Source organism: Ctenopharyngodon idella, chromosome 14 (assembly GCF_019924925.1).
Source record: "Ctenopharyngodon idella isolate HZGC_01 chromosome 14, HZGC01, whole genome shotgun sequence".
In the NCBI taxonomy this organism is placed as follows: domain Eukaryota; kingdom Metazoa; phylum Chordata; class Actinopteri; order Cypriniformes; family Xenocyprididae; genus Ctenopharyngodon; species Ctenopharyngodon idella.
The window spans coordinates 30,995,567-31,016,516 of record NC_067233.1 but is presented as its reverse complement, the minus strand read 5'-3'; the positions used below and the strand labels follow the sequence as shown (position 1 = coordinate 31,016,516).

Sequence of the window (20,950 nt, the reverse complement as noted above, 5' to 3'; positions counted from 1 at the left end):
ACCACACAATTGAATTAAAATTATACTTTAGAAATTCCTGACTTACTGAAATGAAGTTAAAATAATGCAGCAACTTATAGGTAGGTTTAGTATTGATAATAATTAAAAAAAAAATGATTATAATAAAAATAAAAACATTTGGGACAGGGGTAACGGATATTTGTTGACCATTGATCACAGTATTAAATACATTTTAGATGAAGCTTTTACAATTTCCCACAGTAAAACATTCTTTACAAATTAAGATTCACAATCACAATTTTATACAAATCCTTTTATACATACAAATCCACATTATTATGAAAAAGCATAAAATGTATGATTATACAGTAAAATTGTCCACATGCTTGTAGTTTGATTTGTTGGTTTAAGGATGGTGATGAGGAATATTCTAGCAGAACTTCTGGACAGTTACGGGATAGAGGAGGGGAACAGCAATGCCCTGGTCTGGTTTCTCAAAGGCACTTATCAAATTCTTGACTTTTCGGAACAAGCGTTTAGTCTGACCTGGTGCTGTCTGTGAAAAAATTAATAAATAAACAAACAAATAAACAACAGCAATAGCAACATCATTATAATAATCTATTTGCAAGGACCCGATGAACTAGGGCAGATCCACTAAAATTTGTAAATTAGAAATAGTCCAAATATACATGTGTATATGTGTGTATATGTGAGCACCCATATTTCTTTCACTCAAAATGAGATGTTGGCTTTATAGATGTTAGAGCTAAATGAGAATTCTCTCTATAAAATTGTTTAAATCTCAGCCCACCCAAACAATGCCTTTCCATAGCTGTTTCATACCTCTATACATTTGAGTCATTCTCTGGAAACGCACAGTTTTGTTATGTTATCCCCATGAATTACTACTGACAGATTAACACAATATCTAATTACACATGGATCTAATTACACATTCATTGGAAAATCAGCCAATTTGTGTCTCCAGCAGTCATCATCATTAATTGTCTAAAAAACCTCTACTTAAATTTAGCTGCAGTTCAAATACATATACAAATACATAAAAAAAAAAATAATAATAATAAAAATAAATATCTATATGAATAGCAATGAAGGAGTCCTAATTATTGGGCTAATTTTTAATAATCAAATTTTCAAAAGTTGGCAATTTTAGAACAATACAAAGCTAGAATATTTTAATGCTAATAATATTTAAATTATAATATCTCATGCTGTATATGCTGAGGTTTACTTTTGTGTTGTGTCTTTAAATGTATCATTTTGTTTTCTTGCATTGAAAATCCTCACCTCAGCCGCCCAGGAGCCCGCTGAGTCTCTCTGGAGCCGGTACGTGTAGACAAAACCTTTACACCTGGCATTGAGCGAAATCACAGATCAGAACAAACAGAAGCCAATAAATAGAATTTGCCCATTTTAAATTGTATGTGTGCAATTAAAATTAAAATTGTGACTTCATTTGTATTTGTGAAATTGTGCCTTAACTCGAGTGACACACTTAAAATGAGCTTAATTTACAAAATGCAGAGATTTTTTTGAGGACTTACAGGACACAGAGGCAGTAGGCTCCAGGAACGCTCTCACTGTCTCGAATTAAATAGCTCCCATCTTTGCCCGCTTCACACAGACGCATTTCACACACTTCTCGAGTGATGGCCCCATGATAAACAGAAAGCGATTCCATTGTGCTGCATGCATTGTTTCTCAGGCAATCACTACCAGCAAGTGATATTTGTCCCTTGAACAGGAAATGATGAAACAAGGCAGGAAATAAGCTCTTCAAAAATAAGACAGAATTTCTGCAACAATAGCAAATGCATGCAAAATGCCAGTCGAACATTCGTGAATGGAAATTTCAGTTCATCTAGAGTTCAACTGCCATGCAGATATCAGGACGTGTCATTCTTTTTTTGTGTGTGAAATTGTTAATATACAGCATTTTATTTCAGACAAAGGCATTATTACAGAGAAAAAAGTTCAAAGAGCTAATCAGGTTTCACACAGTAGGCCCACACAATAAATCATTGATGATATATTAATTTTCTAGCTGCTTTCATGTTGTAATCACATCAGATTCTATACAAAGATCTAAAGAGTGGTTTCAGAATACAGTAGGTCACAATTTGGGCTCTGTAAACAACAACAAAAATAATACATAAAATTTGGCCGGATCAATTCTATGATGAATGTTGAAGTTTCCTGTAGCATGTTTGAGAGTGTTGTACATGTTGAACAAGGTGGAAAAAGTACTTATCCAGTTCAGACTGCTGTCACAGAACATCCCTGTCACCACTACATCCTGTCTATGCGTGTTTTTCTTTTTCTTCTTCTTTTTTTTTTTCTTTTTTTTTTTGTAGTATGTGTATCTTTAAGTGCATGTTTTTGGAGTATATGTATGGATGAAAATGAGTTAACAGGTGAAGTCAATAAAGCAGAGAAAACATAAATCTGAAACATACACTGAGAGAAAAACTCTGTGATGTTATGTGTGTTGTGAGGCATTTAGGCTAAAAGGGGAAGTTTATTAAAAAAAAGAGACGTTCTTCAGAAGCAGTTCACGTCACGACTAATTTATGCCACTGCCATCGGTGCCTGTTGTCCATAAAGTGTTAATACACAGGGTGATGCTGCATGTTGTATCAATTTGGCCCCTCCTGTTAAGGGGTACATGATAAGAAGAGGGTACATTGAACAAGATCCCTATGTTACTAGGACAACCAACTCAACAGCTGTGCAAGAAGTGAGATTTAGCAGAATAAATGTTTGGAACGACATAAGGGTGAGTAAAAGTATTCGGAAGACACCATGCAGATTTAATTTCTGATGCTATAGGGGGCCTTACAACCTAAGAAAATCCTAATAGTGAAACTGTGATTAAAGAAGTTGAAATATGATACCAAAACAACTGCATCCACAGGTCCAATAAAAGAGGTAGCGTCTTGTTGTGGGGAGCGCATCCAGAACACGAGCACATTCTGACCAGCACCGTCAAGTTCGCTTGTGCATTCACGTCATTTTGTGCAGATATAAGTCGTAACATTAAGTTTATGTAATATAAATATCTGGTTAATCTAATATATGATGTGTTTCATTGAGTTAAATAACCAGCTAGAAAAGCTCTTCAGTTTCCCAGTGCACTTTCAGCTCTTCTGCTTCAGCGCATGCACTCAAACAGCAATGAAAAACATTAAAAGCTATGACAGCAATGAAGTTATTTGAAATGTTTACTATTACTGTAATATTAAAAATGTTTCATATTTTTTATTTCAAAAACATTGATGTGTTATTATTAACTAGCACTTTTATTGTTCTCGTATTATTTTCATCAACAACATGGTTTGATTAAAATTATTTCTTTATTGTCCGTGCTGAGGCTATTTCATTTTATTTATCCATGGCACATGTATTTTGTTTCTTTATAGCCTAAGTAATGTTGTTTGCATTATTTAGGCATTTTATTTTGTTTTTTGGGTATCACTTAACAAGGTCTTATTTGATGCAAGAACTATAGAGCAATAACCTTTGTGAATGTAGTGAATAAAATATTTGTGTTCATGTTAGTTCACAGTGCATTAAGTAATGTTAACAGATACAACTCTGGATCTTAAAAATGTCTTAGAAAATGTTGAGATTAACATTAACTAAGATTAATAAATCCTGTAGATGTCAGACACAGACGGGAAAAAGAAGGTAAGTATTCAACAGGTAGTTTATTCTGAGACAGAGGCACGAACACAGGAACAACACAGGTGAGTAGTTTGCAGATATGAGCACGTTGAGTATAGTCACTTAGCTGAATAATCACAGAGTCCTTTCTCTTTTGCAGAGGGAAGACAAGACTTGACGAAGGAGTGGAAGCACGGAGACATCGGAGGAGAGGTAAGGAGTCCAGGTATGTACAAACAAGACCAGACACTGAAGTGAGGGAAGTGAGTGTTCTTATATAGTGCTGGTGTGATGAGGTGCAGGTGCCGCTGATCAGTACTCTGGTGATTGTGAACGAGTGGGCAGAGCGCGGAGATCTGGTGACGATGTGTGCTGAGTGTTGGTGGTGGGAACTGACTCCATGACGACCGGATGGGGCAACGACGACGGGGTCTACCTCAACCCCGAGGAGCAGGACGGTCCGAATGGTCGTGATGGAACTGGGTTAGCAGAGAATGATCGAGGATGTCGTGATGGTTGACCCAGGAACGCTCCTCAGGGCCTTAGTCCTCCCAGTCGACGAGGTATTCCAGTGCAAGACCCCGTCATCGAGAGTCAAGAATCGCCCGCACCCGGTAGATGTTCTCCTCCTCAGCGATGTCGGGAGGAGGAGGTAGCGCATCGTCACCAGGATCTGTGGAGGGAGGAGACAAGGGTTCAGTGTGCGGTTTGAGTAGTGAAACATGAAATGAAGGTGATATACGATACTGAGGTGGTAAGTTGAGCCGGTAAGTGACTTCGTTGAGCTGCCTCTGGATGGTGAATGGACCTATGTACCGGGGACTCAGCTTACGACAAGGCAGTCGGAGATGGATGTCCCGGGTAGAGAGCCATACCTTCTGGCCAGGTTGATACTGTGGAGTTGGGCCTCTTCTGGCATCCGCTTGCCACTTGTGTCTCCAAACTGCCTGTTGGAGATGTACATGAGCCGAGTCCCACACTCTCTCGCTCTGCTGGAACCAGTGGTTGACAGCTGGAACCTCGAAGAGCTCACCCGACCACGGGAAGAGTGGAGGTTGGAAGCCCAGGACGCACTGAAACGGGGTGAGCACTGTGGTGGTTTGTCGGAGGGAATTCCGGGCATACTCCACCCAGGGCAGGAACTGGCTCCAGCTGTCCTAGTTCCGGTGGCAATATACCCGCAGGTTTCTCCCGATCTCCTGGATCTTCCGCTCAGTCTGGCCGTTGGTCTGCGGGTGGTATCCAGAGGACAGGCTGACTGACACTCCTATGAGCTTGAAGAACGCCTTCCAGACACGAGATATGAACTGAGGGCCACGATCCGAGACGATATCTTCAGGGATTTCAAAATGACGAAACACATAGTGGAATAGGGCCTCCGCTGCCTCTAGCGCTGTGGGCAAACCCTTGAGGGGAATGAGTTTGCATGATTTGGAGAATCGGTCCACAAACACAAAGACGCAGGTGAAATTGTTGGAAGGTCCATCATGAAATCAACTCCTAGATGAGTCCAGGGTCTTTGTGGTATGGGTAGCGGAAGGAGTTTACCCTCTGGGAGCTTCCTAGGAGTGTCAGCAACGGCACAGACTGAGCATCCCTTGATGTGTCGGGAGACATCCTGGGGCATGGATGGCCACCAGTACTGTTGCTGCAGAAGCGAGAGGGTACGTGAACTACCTGGGTGTCCAGAGCCCGGAGAAGAGTGAGCTAAGTCCATGAGGGGCTGACGATTTGCCGGGGGAACGTAGAGAAGCTCCTCAGGACCTCCCGGCGGAGCAGATTCGGTGGAGTTAGCCTCTGAGATCTGCTGGTTGATGGTCCATTGGATGGGGCTTATGATCATGGCTGGAGGGAGGATGGTTTCAGGGTCCATGTTCTCAGGATCAGGCTGGGACAGACGGGAGAAAGCATCAGCTTTACCATTTTTGCTTCCTGGATGGTAGGTAACTGTGAAGTTGAACCTTGTAAAGAATAAGGCCCAGCGGGCTTGGCGATGATTGAGCCTTCGTGCTTCTCTGAGGTACTCAAGGTTGCGGTGGTCAGTGATGACTTCAAACGGGTGAAGTGCTCCCTCCAGCCAGTGTCTCCATTCCTCTAAGGCTAACTTTATGGCGAGCAGTTCTCTGTTACCAATGTCATAGTTCTGCTCCGCCGGGGATAGCGTCTTTGAGAAAAAGGCACATGGATGGAGTCGTGGTGGTTCACCCTGCCGCTGGGACAACACCGCTCCGACCCCGGTGGATGAGGCGTCCCCCTCCACGATGAAATGGAGTTCCGGGTTCGGATGGACCAGGATCAGAGCGGTGAGAAAAGCTTCTTGGAGCTGATGGAAGGCTTCTCGGGCAGATGGATCCCAGGACAGAGACTTGGCCGGCCCTTGAGGAGAGAAGTGAGGGGTGCACTGAAAAGGCTGTAGTTTTGAATGAAACATCTGTAGAAGTTTGCAAATCCTTGACGGTTGACGGAAGGGGCCAGTTGCGGATGGTGTCCACCTTCCTCTGGTCCATCTGAATGCCGTGTTGGTCGATAATGTAGCCGAGGAAGTGAACGGAAGTGGTATGGAACTTGCACTTCTCCAGCTTGAGGTACAGATGGTGTTCACGTAGCTTCTCTAGGACCTGGGAGACGTGTTGGCGATGTTCGGCCTGGTTCTGGAAGTAGATGAGAATGTCATCGATGTACACTATGACGAACTGGTGGAGGAACTCCTGGAACACCTCATTCATATAGTTCTGGAACACGGAGGGAGAGTTTGACAGGCCATACGGCATAACCCGGTATTCATAATGACCTGATGGTGTAACGAAGTGTATCCCTGGCGGATACAAATGAGATTGTACGCACTCCTCAGGTCCAGCTTGGAGAAGATGCGAGCTCCCCGTAGCTGTTGCAGAGCTGCTGGGACCAGAGGAAGGGGATAACTGAATTTAACTGTCTGGGCCTCAAGCCTCCGTCCTTCTTGGCCATGAAGAAGAAGCTTGAAGTGGCAGGGGAAGTCGATGGACAGATGAAGCGCTGGTCAAGGGCTTCCTTGACGTACTCCTCCATGGCCTTTTGCTCCGGGATGGACAATGGGTAAACTCTACCCTTGGGTAGAGTAGCCCCAGGTAGCAGGTCGATGGCACAGTCCCATGGCCGGTGAGGTGGGAGTTGAGTAGCCAATCGCTTACTGAAGACATCGTGGAATGCCCGGTACTCTGGAGGAATTTCTACTTTCTGATCTGTTTCTGGACTTTCGATGGAGGTAGAGAGAATGGGAACACACTTGGAGTGGAAGGAGGTAGGTTGGAACTTTGCTGGAGGTTTCTTGATCGGAGATAAGCAGGATTGGAAGCAGTTGTCACCCCATTTCAGGATCTCCCCGGTGTTCCATTGTACTTGAGGTTGATGTTGCATTAACCAGGGGCATCCCAGGATGATGTCAGCAGTGGATCCTTCCAGCACTATGAACGTTATCTCCTCAGAATGCAGGCAGCCGATACGGAGCATCAGTGTGGGAGAGAAGTGTGTGATGCGACCACGGCCCAGCGGCTTTCCTTGGATAGTTTGGATCTGTAGATCTTGTTGACATCGTTTTCGGCGTACGTTTAGTTTCTGAAGAACTTGGGCTCTGATGAAGTTTCCAGCTGATCCAGAGTCTAGGAGGGCTTGCGCTGAAACACAGACGTGAGAGTTTAACAGTTGGACTTTAGTTCTTGTAAGAGGTGCAATACAAGCTGGAACTTGAATAGTACTCACCGCTGGGCGTGGTGGTCGGATGGGACACACGGCGATGACATATCCTTCTCCCCCACAGTAGAGACACAGTCGTTGTTGAATTCTTCTCTGACGCTCCGCTCGGGTGAGGCGGAAGGAATCTTCCTGCATTTGTTCAGGTGCTGGAGGGGCGACAGATGGTGAGGCAGGCAAAGGACTGGGAGTGGGTGGAAGCACAGAACAAGCTGAGAAGCGCTGAGCCACACGTATAGTTTTGTATCAGGCATTCAAGACCCATTGTATCATCGTACATGACCATTAACGGTTTCACTTTAGGAGTAAGTCCTTGGTGGAAGGCTGTAATCAATGCCGTTTCATTCCATCTGCTGGCAGCTGCCAAAGTGCGGAAGCGGAGCGCATACATACTCACGGTTTCTTCGCCTTGGCGTAAGTTGAATAGTTGGTCGTGTACGGACAGGTCAGCTGTGCCTTGTCCGAAAACCTCTCGAAAATGGCTGAAGAAATCCCAAATGGTGGCTGTTACCGGAGCGTCAGATTCCCAGAGGAGTTGTGCCCATTGCAATGCTCGTCCAGACAGCAGAGAGATGATAAACGCCACCCTGGCATGTTCTGTTGTGAAGAGGTGGGACTGTGCCTCCAGATACAGCGAGCATTGGAGTAGAAACCCGCTGCAGTCCTCCGCCATGCCTGAGAATGTCGCTGGTCGGGCCATGGGACTGGCAGAGGCAGCTGAAGAAGTTGCAGCGGGTGCTGGGAGAAGGAGTGCTTGGCGAACAGCGTGCACGAGGTCGGGAGTGACTGCAGGTGACGTGCTCGTGGATGGTGCTGTGAGGAGAAAAAAAAAAAAAAAAAAAAATCGCACCGCGTTCACCAGGGAGGCAAACGGATCCGGGGTACGATCCTCGCTTGTGTTCGTGGAGCTCTGCATAGGGTCTGGTCTTCTGTCAGACACAGACGGGAACAAGAGGGTAAGTATTCAACAGGTAGTTTATTCTGAGACAGAGGCACGAACACAGGAACAACACAGGTGAGTAGTTTGCAGATGTGAGCACGTTGAGTATAGTCACTTAGCTGAATAATCACAGAGTCCTTTCTCTTTTGTAGAGGGAATGACGAGGGAAGACAAGACTTGATGAAGGAGTGGAAGCACGGAGACATCGGAGGAGAGGTAAGGAGTCCAGGTATGTACAAACAAGACCAGACACTGAAGTGAGGGAAGTGAGTGTTCTTATAGTGCTGGTGTGATGAGGTGCAGGTGCCGCTGATCAGTACTCTGGTGATTGTGAACGAGTGGGCGGAGCGTGGAGATCCGGTGACGATGTGTGTTGGTGGTGGGTGTTGGTGGTGGGAACTGACTCCGTGTACTGAGTATTGTTCATTCATTGTTTATGTTAACTAATGCTAACAAAATGAAACCTTATTGTAAAGTGTTACCATTTTTTTATATATATAAAGAAAGTTGGCAAAAGGAGTGTAAAATTAATTTTAAAAGTTAAGAAATCTTACACTGGTTCAAACTAGGTTACTGTACTGTATATGTTTGATTTATGTTGAAATGTTTGGGACATGGCTTTTAACGGTGAGCCTTTTGTTTTTGTAATCAGGTTCTCAAAGTAAAACTTGGATTTAGATTTATCGGCCAATATATTGGTTATTGGCTTTAAAATATATAGATAAAAAATAAATTTAAAAGTCTTTGCGAATGACTGACTCACTAATAAAAAGTCTTTGCCACCATGGCGTATTAATGTAACTTTCACTGAATTCAAAATCACTAACGGACTCTTTCTCAATACCAAAAAATATGGCATGCTATTTATATAAAATATTATATTTTGAACAATAATATTTAAATTAACAACAATAGCCATTATAACAGTATAAGAAGTAAATAAATTAACACAAGCAAACAGTTCAGTCAAACGCACAAAAGCAGCACTCTAGTTAGTACAGGATTTAATTTTAATGTAAATATAAAGTTATGAAACTTAAAATAGCCCTTAAGCCAAATCTATTAGCTCTGGAACAAGTATTATACCTCAAATACGAATTATATCTCATGTTTAAACACTATCTACATAAGAGCCAGCGGCAAATTCCCGAAGGACTGGCCAAGATGAAGCTGTTCTCTGTGGGTACATGAGCACTGAACAATCGCTGACAGCCTGGAGCTCGCATCTCTGAAAGCGTCTAAACAAATTTTCAAATAGGCACTATGTTTACATATAAATCGCATATCTGAGGTCTAAAGAACTATATTCTCGCCTACAAAACTCTTGATTCAAAATAACTACATTCCATTACAAAATAACAGTAGTATCTATAAAAATATAGTGGATTTGCTCGTCCGCCATGACACTCGCTGTGAGAATGCTGGCAGCGGAGTGCTTCAAACGATGAAACTGTTCCTGTGGCGATACTAGCACAATATCGCATGGCTGGAAAGACCTCTCAGCCAATCAGATTCGAGAACCAGAAAGAACTAGAGGTGCACCGATGTATCGGCCAACAATCGGTATCGGCCGATAAAAGCTATTATTATCACTATCGGCCATCGGCTGATTGTTTAAAAACTGCCGATGATCAGGGCCGATTATATCCTGTCAATCAAAAGGGTGCGGAAAAACATGTTCAGACTGCAACTCATACATACTGTGTGTGAAGAAAATCACTCCTGTTGAATTTTAAAGCATTAACAGTTTTAAAATAGTGACGTTAAAGCAGGCTCTTTTTGACCCTATGAATCACCCGTAGTTCAAGCCAGGGTTGCCAGGTCTGCAGGTTTTTTTTTCCTACATCAGATATTATTTGTAGCGCCTCCCATCCAATAATTGCAAAAAGCTTTGAGATTTGTTACTTCTGATAAGAATAAAAGTTTCAGTTTTCAAATTCTGTCAATTTTATCATGAAATTCAAACAATAAATGGCGTTTTGACGCTCTTAAATGTGACATGTCAGATTGCTGTAATGCCTCAGTTTAGGCGGCAGAGCGCAGCGCGAGTCTATTCTTCCTCTTCAATACAAGTTATATCTCGAAAAACATGAATGAACATCAAAGGTTTGTTGAAATATATTGTACAACTTACCGGAATGTATCATGTTTTATGTAATCACTTTATTTGTGTTTCAACTGCAGAAAGAAGTCAATAAAACAGCTTGTGAACAATATGCCACATTTACCTTAGGAATGTTTTACAATGTTCACAGTTCCTTAGCTATCTATATATAAAAACACTAGAGTGGAGCTTATTTACTGTTAATTATGTTTGTGTAAATTTGCCATGAAGACAACAAGTGCTTATGAAAACTACCTTATGTGATACTAAGTTTTGTACAAACATTTCAGTTTTTATTTGAGTGTAATTATTATACCTGAAAATAAACAGCAGCTGAATATAATACCTCTGTTGTTAATTGTAACCTCTAATATTGTAGTGTACCAAATGAGAGGGTTCCATATATAGTTTGCAACATTATTTGGGAAAGATTTTATTTCCTTAAGAAAAACCAAACTATCGGTATCGGCATCGGCCGATATCATTCTGAACAATCGGCTATCGGTATCGGCAGAGAAATTTAGTATCGGTGCATCTCTAGAAAGAACTGTTATATATATATATATATATATATATTGATACAACAGTTCTATCTGATTCTCGAATCTGATTGGCTGAGAGCCGTGCGATATTCTAGTGTAACAACACTCTTACCTTTTCACCGTTTGTATCACTCCACTTGAAACGACTGTCATGCAAGCAAATCATTGTATTTTTTTTTTTTTTTTTTTTTTTTTTTTTACAAATACTACATTTGTACCACGAACTGTAATTTTAAGATTTTATTTTAGGTGAGAATGTAGTTGTTTAGACCTGAAATATGTGACTCATATTTAATCATAGGGCCTATTTTATTATTTGTTTTGACGCTTTCGCAGATACGAGCTCCAGGCTGTTAGCGCTCATGTACCCGCACGAGAACAGCTTCATCTTGGCCAGTCCTTCGGTATTTGCCGCTGGCTCTTATGTAGATAGTGGTTAAAATTATAATTCATTTAGGGTATATCAAACAGGCAATCTTTGGTCTTATTAATCTATTACTTGTTCCAGAGCAAAATGATTTTGGTTAAGGGGAAAATGAAGGTAACACTTTATTTTAAGGTGACGTAGTTACACGTTACTACATGTACTTACTATAGTAATAACAGTAAAGTATGTATAATTACAAGTAATTAATCCTAAACCAAACCAAACCCTAACTGTAACTCTATAGTAAGTACATATAGTTAAATAATATTACTCAGTACTTATTGGAGTAAGTACAATGTCTACGTCAACTTAAAATAAAGTGTAACCAAAATTGAATTTCATAACTTTATATTAAGGCTATATTTAACTTAAATCCTGTACTAGAGTGCTACTTTTTTATGTTTGATGAAATTGTTTGCTTGTGTTTTTTATTTATTTGATTGTGTTTATTGTTTGCTTGTGTTTATGTCTTTTATAATGGCTATTAGTGTTCATTTAAATATTGTTGTTCAATAAATATTATTTTATATAAATAATATGTTGTATTTGGTATTGAGAAAGGGTCTGTCAATAGTATCCGTGAAAGTTACATTATTACGGCAATAGATGGCGGCAAAGACTCTTTATCAGAACAAGGAAATTGTTTTAACGCTGTGGGAAATCCCCTTAACTTTTAACAGGACAAAGGCGCTTTCCTCAGTGGACATTTAAACTGATTTTTTATAATGGATATAATATTATGGACATCGACCTGAAGAATGAATGCTATATCAGATGCAGGTAATACACTCATTAAGTCAATCTCTCTCTCATAATAGCATAAATCTCTACTCTACATAATACAATAAGCTTCAATGAAATGACTCAACGTTCCTTAGTTACTAGTTCTAAAGTTTTAGAATAGTAACGGAGGCTTGGGCTCAACTGTTAAACTGTCAACTTGAGATTTGAATCCATGGTAGAAGGAAGTAATTCTGCACAAAAGAGGGTTTTTAAAGACTCTTCTTTATTGTTCTTATTTTCACACGTGTGCCATCTGTCACATCTGTCTCACCACCCCTCTGTTTCTGTTTCCACAGAGCCTGGCGATGACGTGGAACCCCCCCTTCCTCTCATCCTTGAAGACGGCGCTGCCTACCAAGTGCAAGACATCTTGGACTCCCGGCGTCGTGGTGGTCTTCTGGAGTATCTGGTGGACTGGGAAGGTTACGGCCCTGAGGAACATTCATGGGTTCCTAGAAACGACATACTCAACCCCAACTTGCTCTACACATTCCACGCTAACCATCCTGACAGACCTGCACCGCGCGGAAGAGGCCGACCACCACGACGTCGGGGTCCTCGGCCCTCAGGAGTGGGCCGTGGAGGGGGGGGGTACTGTCACAGAAACGCCAGGCTCCACCGTCACCCAATCACAGCACACCCCGTCACCAGAATACTAACCACGCACACCTGCACGTCATCAGCACAGTCATCACCAGCAGTATAAAGAGCTCTCTTTCACACACGCTCATTGTCCGGTCTCGTTAGCATCTTACCTGTATGCTTACCTCAAGGACTCCGTTGGATTACTTACCTGTCTCCAGTCTGTCTCCTGTTCTCCTCCTGTGTGCTTCATCTTCATGTGTGAAGTCCAGCTCCGTTGTTGTGTCTGGAAACCTGCATTCAGCCATCCTCCTTCACCTACAAAACAAAGGACAGTATTACCACTCCATTTATCACTATTCACCTGAAGATTTGCCATTCACTCACCTGCTGAAGTGTTGTTCTTCTGGTTGTGAAAACAAACACCTTACTTTTATACATCCAGTGTTTCTGCCCTTCTGTGATTGTAACACCATCGAACTGTTGTACAAAATTCAATATCACACTCGTAGCCATGCAATATGGCTGTATATCAGTACGCTGTAATTACCTACGGCTGAATCACAACTGTGCTGATATACAGCCATATCGCATGGCTACTCATGTGATGGTAACACTTTATAATAACATTCAGTTATAAGTCATTTATGAATTATTAGCTAATGATTAACAAATCATTTACGAAACATGAATATACATTCATAAATGATTAATAAGTGGTATGTTAATTTACAAATGTGTTGTAAGTTATCTTAAAAAATGTTTAAATCATGAAATAAATCAAACAGATCATTAGTAGATGGTTTATAAGTTATTAGTTGATACATTATTTATCACTTATAAATCAGTGAAGTATTTATGACAAAATTGTTTGGTAAGTTTATTTTAGGGTATTTTAACTAGTTGCTTATTAGCATGCATATTACTAGAATATTAGCTGCTTATTAGTAATTAATAAGAACATATTAATGCCTTATTCTGCATGACCTTATTCTACATTCTTAATCCTACCCAATACCTAAATTTAACAACTAACTTACTAACTATTAATAAGCAGTAAATTAGGAGTTTATTAAGGGAAAAGTCATAGTTAATAGTGAATACATGTTCCCTATACTAAAGTGTTACCAATTGTTTTAGTATCATTATCTCAATAAACAATTGTTAATCATGAACAAATGATGAACAAACCATTAGTAAATGATCAGTATATGATTTATTGATGAAGTTGTAAGCTGGTCAGTGTTCAAAAGCACAAACATGCAGGTATGCTAAAGCACTATTTTTATTTATATTATTTATTTCTTTTGAAGTGGATAAACATTTATAAATGCCTTACAGTCAGGTGATTCCAGTGGATTATATTAAATCATTTCACTCATCAGCACAGACTTGTGTTCTGTGTGGAGTGTGTGGGATCTAGTGATAAAGTCAACCTCTTAACCGGTTTTACCTTCCACTGAAGCTCACATCAGGTGCACAGAGTTAAAGACTCCATGTGTGTCAGAGAAGACAGCTGTCTATACCCTCACCAGTCAGCACTTACACTGCAGTACACACTACAAAGTGTTCAACACCTGTTATAGATTATGTGTAAACGCATGAGTAAATCATTTACAAAGCTTTCTGCATCCCCTATTCTAAAGTGTAAACTATTCATCACTTATAAATGTGTTACATATCATTTGTAGACCTTTCTTACATGTCACAAATTATTTGTATATGTATACAAGTCATTCATAACACTTTCTGCATCCCCTATTCTAACGTGTAAACTATTCATCACTTATAAATGTGTTATAAACCATATAAACCATAAACCATCTACTAATGATCTGTTTGATTTATTTTATGATTTAAACTTTTTTTAAGATAACTTACAACACATTTTAAATCGTTAACATAACACTTATTAATCATTTATGAACGTATAGTCACGTTTTGTAAATGATGTGTTCATCATTAACTAATAAATTATAAATGACTTATAACGGAATTAATAAAACATTCATAAAATGTTAGTATATCACTTATTAATCATTTATGAAGGTATATTCATGTTTTGTAAATGATTCATTCAACATTATCTAATAATTTATAAATGACTTATAACGGAATTAATAAAACATTCATAAAATGTTAACACTTCACTTATTAATCATTTATGAACATATAGTCATGTTTTGTAAATGATTAGTTCATCATTAACTAATAATTTATAAGTGACATAACTGAACGTTATTATAAAGTGTCACCCATGTGATATTGCGTTTATACATCAGTTCGACGGCATGAGTGTGTAAATAAATAAGAAATAACAACAGAGTGTCTTTAAAACAGTCAAATGTACAAAAGCAGTGCTCTACAGGACGTAAGTTAAATAGCTTAATATTAAATTATTAAATTTAACATAGCCCAATTTGATTTGCTCAGGAACAAGTAATAGATTAAAAAGGTCCAAAGATTGCCCATTTTATGGACCCAAAATGAAGTATATCTCATGTTTAACCACTATAAGAGAGGCAAATCCCGAAGCACTGGTGAGATGAAGCTGTCCTCGGCGGGTACACGAGCACTGAATGGCCGCTGATGGCCTGGAGCTCGCATCTCCAAAAACTTATAAACAAATTGTAAAATAGGCAAACAAATTGTAAAATCTTTAGCAATAATGCTAATCAACAACCTGTTGGAGGTTGAAATAGAGGGTAAAAAGACGCCCGTGCTCGTTGATACAGGAGCAATTTATTCTTGTATAAAATCAAAAAATTTGCAAAGACAATAGGATTCTCGGGACAAATACAGCTAATTCCTATGCCCGCTCCAGTTTGCATACAAGCTAAAAATAAAAGTGTGACCATACCTGTCCTTGTATCAAATCAGACTCCTGTAAATGTATTAGGAAGAGATGCATTACGCAAATTAGGACTCCAAATTTGGTGTTCTCCAGAAGGAGTGTATACAGATTTACAAGGAATAGGGAAGCAAATGATGGTTTATGAACCAAAAGCAAATGTGTATTGGATGGGACAAATAGAAAATGATGTAGGCCAAGTAATTAACACATGGGGAAAGTTTATTGAAGCACACATTTCTGAAGCACAGTTACCAAAGTCAGAATTTCACTGTACTATGATATATGACTCTGAGAGTGATACAAAAATAGAAAGAAATAGCAAGAGGAAACTGGAAGCAAAAATATTGAGTTAACTTCAAATTATGTCATAATAGGAAAACAGGGAGCAGCAATGGGAATAGTTGAAAATGAATTTATAAAAAAATGGTTCAATGTACCAGATTCTGTTCCACATGTATCCTTATATGTAGGGAAAAATTTTGAGACAAAACATTTGGGTCCAATGATGAAAAAAGCTGAACAATGCCAGTGGAAGCCAACAATAAATCCGCTGATTTTTCATTCTGCTGACAAAAAATGTCATTAAAATTTTGTGTACAACTAAATTAACAGCCATTCCTCAGGAAATAGTCATAAATCACAAAATACAAAGCAAATGATAACAACGCCTGAATCAATAGAAATTATTGATACTGAATTAGTTAAAGAACTAGAACAACAAGAACTGAATTATGGTCTCAGTATGCTACAGATGTAGGATTGGTAAAATCAGCCAGCCCAATAAAAATACAACTTAAACCAGGTGTATGTTTACCAAGAAAATCACAGTATCCACTGAAGCCTGAAGCAGAAACATGTATACAGAATACTATTGAAGGACAAGTAAAAGCAGGAGTGTTAGTAGAAACAAACAGTTATTGCAATACACCATTTTTTCCAGTGATTAAATCAGACAAAACTAATGCTGCGTTCACACCGAACGCGAATCGCGCGTCAGACGCGTCTAGTTGGACGCTTGAACATTTTGAAGTCAGACGCTTCAGACGCATCTCGTCAGTTGGAAACTAGTAGCGGCAATTTAGCTCAGTTATGCCGGCCGGCTTTTGCTAGCTAGCAGGCGGGCTAGTATCAACGGCTAAAATCATGCAAAGTGTTTTACAACTTACCAGATTGTCCGATTTCCTCGCTTATCCTCTTCCAGGCAAAGTCCTTTTTATTCCTGTCTCGATAAAAATATGATGACACATCATAGAGCTCAGGGTAGCCACACACAGCGACTGTTTGTCCTCCATCTTTGTTTTGGTCTCCAACGCTGATCATGTCATAAACACGTGACTACCAAAGCAGAGTTCCTGATTGGTTAACGCGCCGCGAATATTCGCCAAAGTTCAGATTTTTTTAACTCGGGCGTCTAGGGCGTCAGACGCTTGATTCGTGCGTCAGATGTGTGAACGCTCAATTCGCGCAGCGCCATTCGCACGTCAACGGCCGATTCGCGCCGCGCTAGACGCTTGATTCGCGCCGTCTAGACGCGCGTTTACATTGACTTAACATGTAAATCACACGCCCCAGACGCGTTCGGTGTGAACGCAGCATTAATGGCGCCTTGTGCATGACTTACGAGCAATAAATGAAATAGTAGAAGATTGGCCCGCTGATGTTCCAAACCGGCACACATTACTGACAAATGTCCTTTCAGATGCTAAATATTTCACTGTAATTGATTTAAGTAATGCCTACTTTAGTATTCCTGTGGAAGAAGAAAGTAGATATTTATTTGCATTTACATATGCTGGAAAACAATATACCTACACTTGAATGCCACAGGGATTTAAACATTCACCTCATATATTTAATCAGGTTCTTAAAGCTGATTTGGAAGATCTTATGATAGACAGTACTTTGTTATAATATGTAGATGATTTGATGATTTGTTCAACAACAAGAGAACAATGTCACAAAGATTCAGTTAAAGTACTTACAAAATTAGCTCAAGGAGGCCACAAGGTATCTAAAACTAAACTACTCTATTGTCAACCTCAAGTTGAATACTTGGGAAGATTAATTTCATATGGCACAAGAGCTATAGCACCAGCTCAATTAGAAGGCATAAGTAAAGCTCCATTACCACAAACAGTGTGTCACAGACACGCCAGGCTCCAACATCCACCAATCACAGCGCACAGCTTCCCCTGAGTACTGATCACCGCCACCTGCACCTCATCAGCTCACTCATCACCAGCACTACTTAAGACACTCACACACACAGTCACATTGTCTGGTCTTGTTCACATCTAAGGACTTTCCTGTATGCTTACCTCAAGGACTCTCCTCGCTACTTACCTGTTCCCTTGTCTCCGAGTTCCCTCCATCGTCTCCTGTCTGTGTGTGAAGTGTTGTCTGCAGTCATCGTCTCCAGTCAGCAAGTATCATTCTCCATCGGCACTCTGCAACCACAAAGGACAGTATCATTCTCTATACCATTCACCAGTCACGAACTTGCATCTGCATACTCACCTGTTATCACCATCTACTCTGCTTGTGTTCAATAAACAACCTGTTAACTTATCTCCTGTCTCCTGGCTGGTCCTACTGTAACACAGTGAAACAAATGATGACTTTTAGGGATTGACTGGTTTCAGTGCTGATTGGATAGAGGACTATGCAATAATAACTGCCCCATTAAGAGAAATAATGAAACAGGCAGGATTGCAAGAATTAAGTAATCCATTAAAATGGAATACAGGTGCATTGATAGTGTTTGAATCCATCAAAAAAGAATTACAAAGGGCACCTGCCATGGGAAATCCTGAATACAATAAAGAATTCTATCTATATGTGGCAAACAGAGTAGATGGCTATGCATCAGCTGTTCTGATGCAAGAAACTTGTAGTGGCAGAAAGAAGCAGCCCATAGCTTATTATAGCACCAAGCTGGATAACGTAGCTCAAGGTTACTCCCCATGTTACCAACAAGGCTTGGCAGCAGTGCACTATGCTTACGAGAAAGCATCTACAATAACCATGGGGTATCCATTGATTATTTATGCTCATCATAAAATTGTGAAATTGATAGAACAAGTAAAGTTTGTTTTAACTCAAGCCCGCATTCTTGCATATTCATCATTGCTTACGTACCCAGATATTACCATTAAGCGATGTAATACAGTTAATCCAGCTGAATTGATTCCTTTAGATTTTGAAGGAGAGCCACATGATTGTGTGGCCAATTCACTGGCATTCACTAGTTTACGACCAGATCTTGAATCTACACCAATCTCTGAAGCGGAAGTGATTTATTTTGTAGATGGTTCAAGTTTTAAAGACCATTTAGGAAATCATACAGTATATTCAGTGGTAAGAGAAGACATAGATAACTTTGTGCCTGTAATATCCCAACACTGTGCACAGCCTTGCTCTGCTCAGTTAGCAGAATTAAAAGCTCTCACAGCTGCATGTCAATTAGCAAAGGGACAAATAGCAAGTATTTTTACTGACTCAGCATATGCTCATGGTGTATGTCATCTCCCATTGGACCATGGAACACCCATTCAGCATTCTGAACAAATAGGTCAATTAATTTCTGCTATGATGCTACCAAAACGTTTAGCAGTTATCAAGTGTCAAGCTCATAAGAAGGGAAACGATTTTATCATTAAAGGAAATAATATGGCAGATATCGAAGCTAAAAAAGCCTCAGGATGTCAGGTTGCAATACTATCTCCAGTAGTGCTTATAGAACCACAACCTCAATTAGATGATATTATTCGAATTCAACAACAAGCAGGCCCTTATGAACACTCTACGTGGCATCAAAGGGGGGCCTAAAAAGATGCGCAAGATATTTGCCATTCACATGAAGGACAGATTGTTGCACCAACTGCACTTTTAAATATTCTTATTCCAGATGTGCATGGTTTTGACCATTGCGCAAGGGGGAAAGTGATAAAGAAAATTAAACAGCAGGGATATTGGTCTCCATATTTATATGCAACGGTAGACAATTTTTTGTCCACATGTGACGTTTGTGCCAAAAACAATGTAAGGAAAGGAACAACAACACCAATAGGTCATATTCCAGTGCCAGAAGGACCATTTAAACATTTGGTCATGAATTATGTGGACATGATAAAGCGGGTACAAGGGAAAAAATATATTCTTGTGGTGATAGACAGAATTAGTAGATGGGTGGAGGCAGTGCCATCAGCAGATGAGGGGGCAGGAACAGTAATCAATTTTTTAATGAGAGAAGTAATACCTAAATTTGGAATACCATCAGAAATATGTTCAGATATTTGTTCTGCATTTATTCAAAAAACTATGAAACAAGTACTCCAGCACTTAAGAATAAAACAAAGATCAGGCTGCATTTATAGGCCACAATTGCAAGGAATTGTGGAACAAATTAATGGTACTCTCAAGGCCAAACTTAACAAGATATGTGAAACTACTAAACTCAGCTGGGTTGATGCTTTGCCACTGGCATTAATGAGCTATCACATGGAAACTAATAGAAGTACACATCTAACACCGCATGAAATGCTTACGGGTCGATCCATACCTGTGTCGTATTGCAGAGGTCCCTATAAAGGACCTCCGTTAGAACAACTACAAATGGAATTAAGATCTTACATGAAGAAACTAACTGCAATACATAAAGCTATATATTTACAGGAAACGAGAAAGCAGCCTAGTGAAGCGACAGCAACCTCTTTTCCAGTTGTTCCAGGTGACCAAGTATATCTGAGGGTCTTTAGGGGAAAATGGAATGAACCCAGGAAAGAGGGACCTTACACAGTTGTGACGGCAACTCCAACAGCAGTCCAAGTGGAAGGAAAAACTACCTGGCATCATCTAAATCACTGCACAAGGGTTCCCAAAGAAAGGAATGAAAAGAGAAGGGGAAAGACATGAAACAGGTGATACAGGAGAAGACAAAGAAGAAAGACTGGAGACACAGAATGAAAGGATGCAGAATGCTGAAAGCTCAGAACAAGATGCGCAGGGAGCTCGGCAAAGCAGAGAAAACCAACAAAGTGAGAGCAATATGTCCACTAATGCATCTGACAGTCATCATATGCTTATTGCATCTGACAGTACAAGCTCAAGCTCAAGCTGCGAGTATCACTCAGATTGACTTTTCAGCCCTCAAATAAACCTAGTAACAACCCAATAATAACCCCAATAGAACAAGAATTGGCTAATGAGCAAAAAATATCAAAACAATGTAGAAATGTTAAAGATGAGCAAACTGAAGATAATAGTAATAAAGATATTTTCTGGGAAATAGCGCAAAAAAAATGAATGGTATAGATGGGCAACATTTACAGCAAGAGAGCTA

The 20,950-nt window shown here is 40.0% G+C and overlaps 1 protein-coding gene across 3 annotated transcripts; it reads right to left on the bottom strand.

The window, feature by feature from the left end:
- Positions 1–240: 240 nt before the first annotated feature.
- On the bottom strand, positions 241–18,173 carry sh2d1ab (SH2 domain containing 1A duplicate b). Of its 3 annotated transcripts, XM_051860384.1 has the most exons (4): positions 16,776–16,917; positions 1,530–1,720; positions 1,273–1,336; positions 241–517 (listed from the first exon to the last, which is right to left on the bottom strand). In XM_051860384.1, exons 2-4 carry the CDS (start codon positions 1,664–1,666, stop codon positions 392–394), a joined length of 327 nt encoding a protein of 108 aa, XP_051716344.1. In that variant the 5' UTR covers positions 1,667–1,720; positions 16,776–16,917; the 3' UTR covers positions 241–391. The 3 variants fall into 3 exon arrangements, with proteins under 3 accessions (XP_051716344.1, XP_051716343.1, XP_051716342.1); XM_051860383.1 differs by lacking the exon at positions 16,776–16,917 and having other exon boundaries at positions 1,530–3,173; XM_051860382.1 differs by lacking the exons at positions 241–517; positions 1,273–1,336; positions 1,530–1,720 and adding an exon at positions 2,178–13,073 and having other exon boundaries at positions 16,776–18,173.
- Positions 18,174–20,950: the final 2,777 nt, after the last annotated feature.

Coding starts and splice junctions, on each gene's coding strand:
- sh2d1ab (XM_051860382.1), bottom strand. CDS start 6,079: ATGTTTCATTCAAAACTACAGCCTTTTCAGTGCACCCCTCACTTCTCT.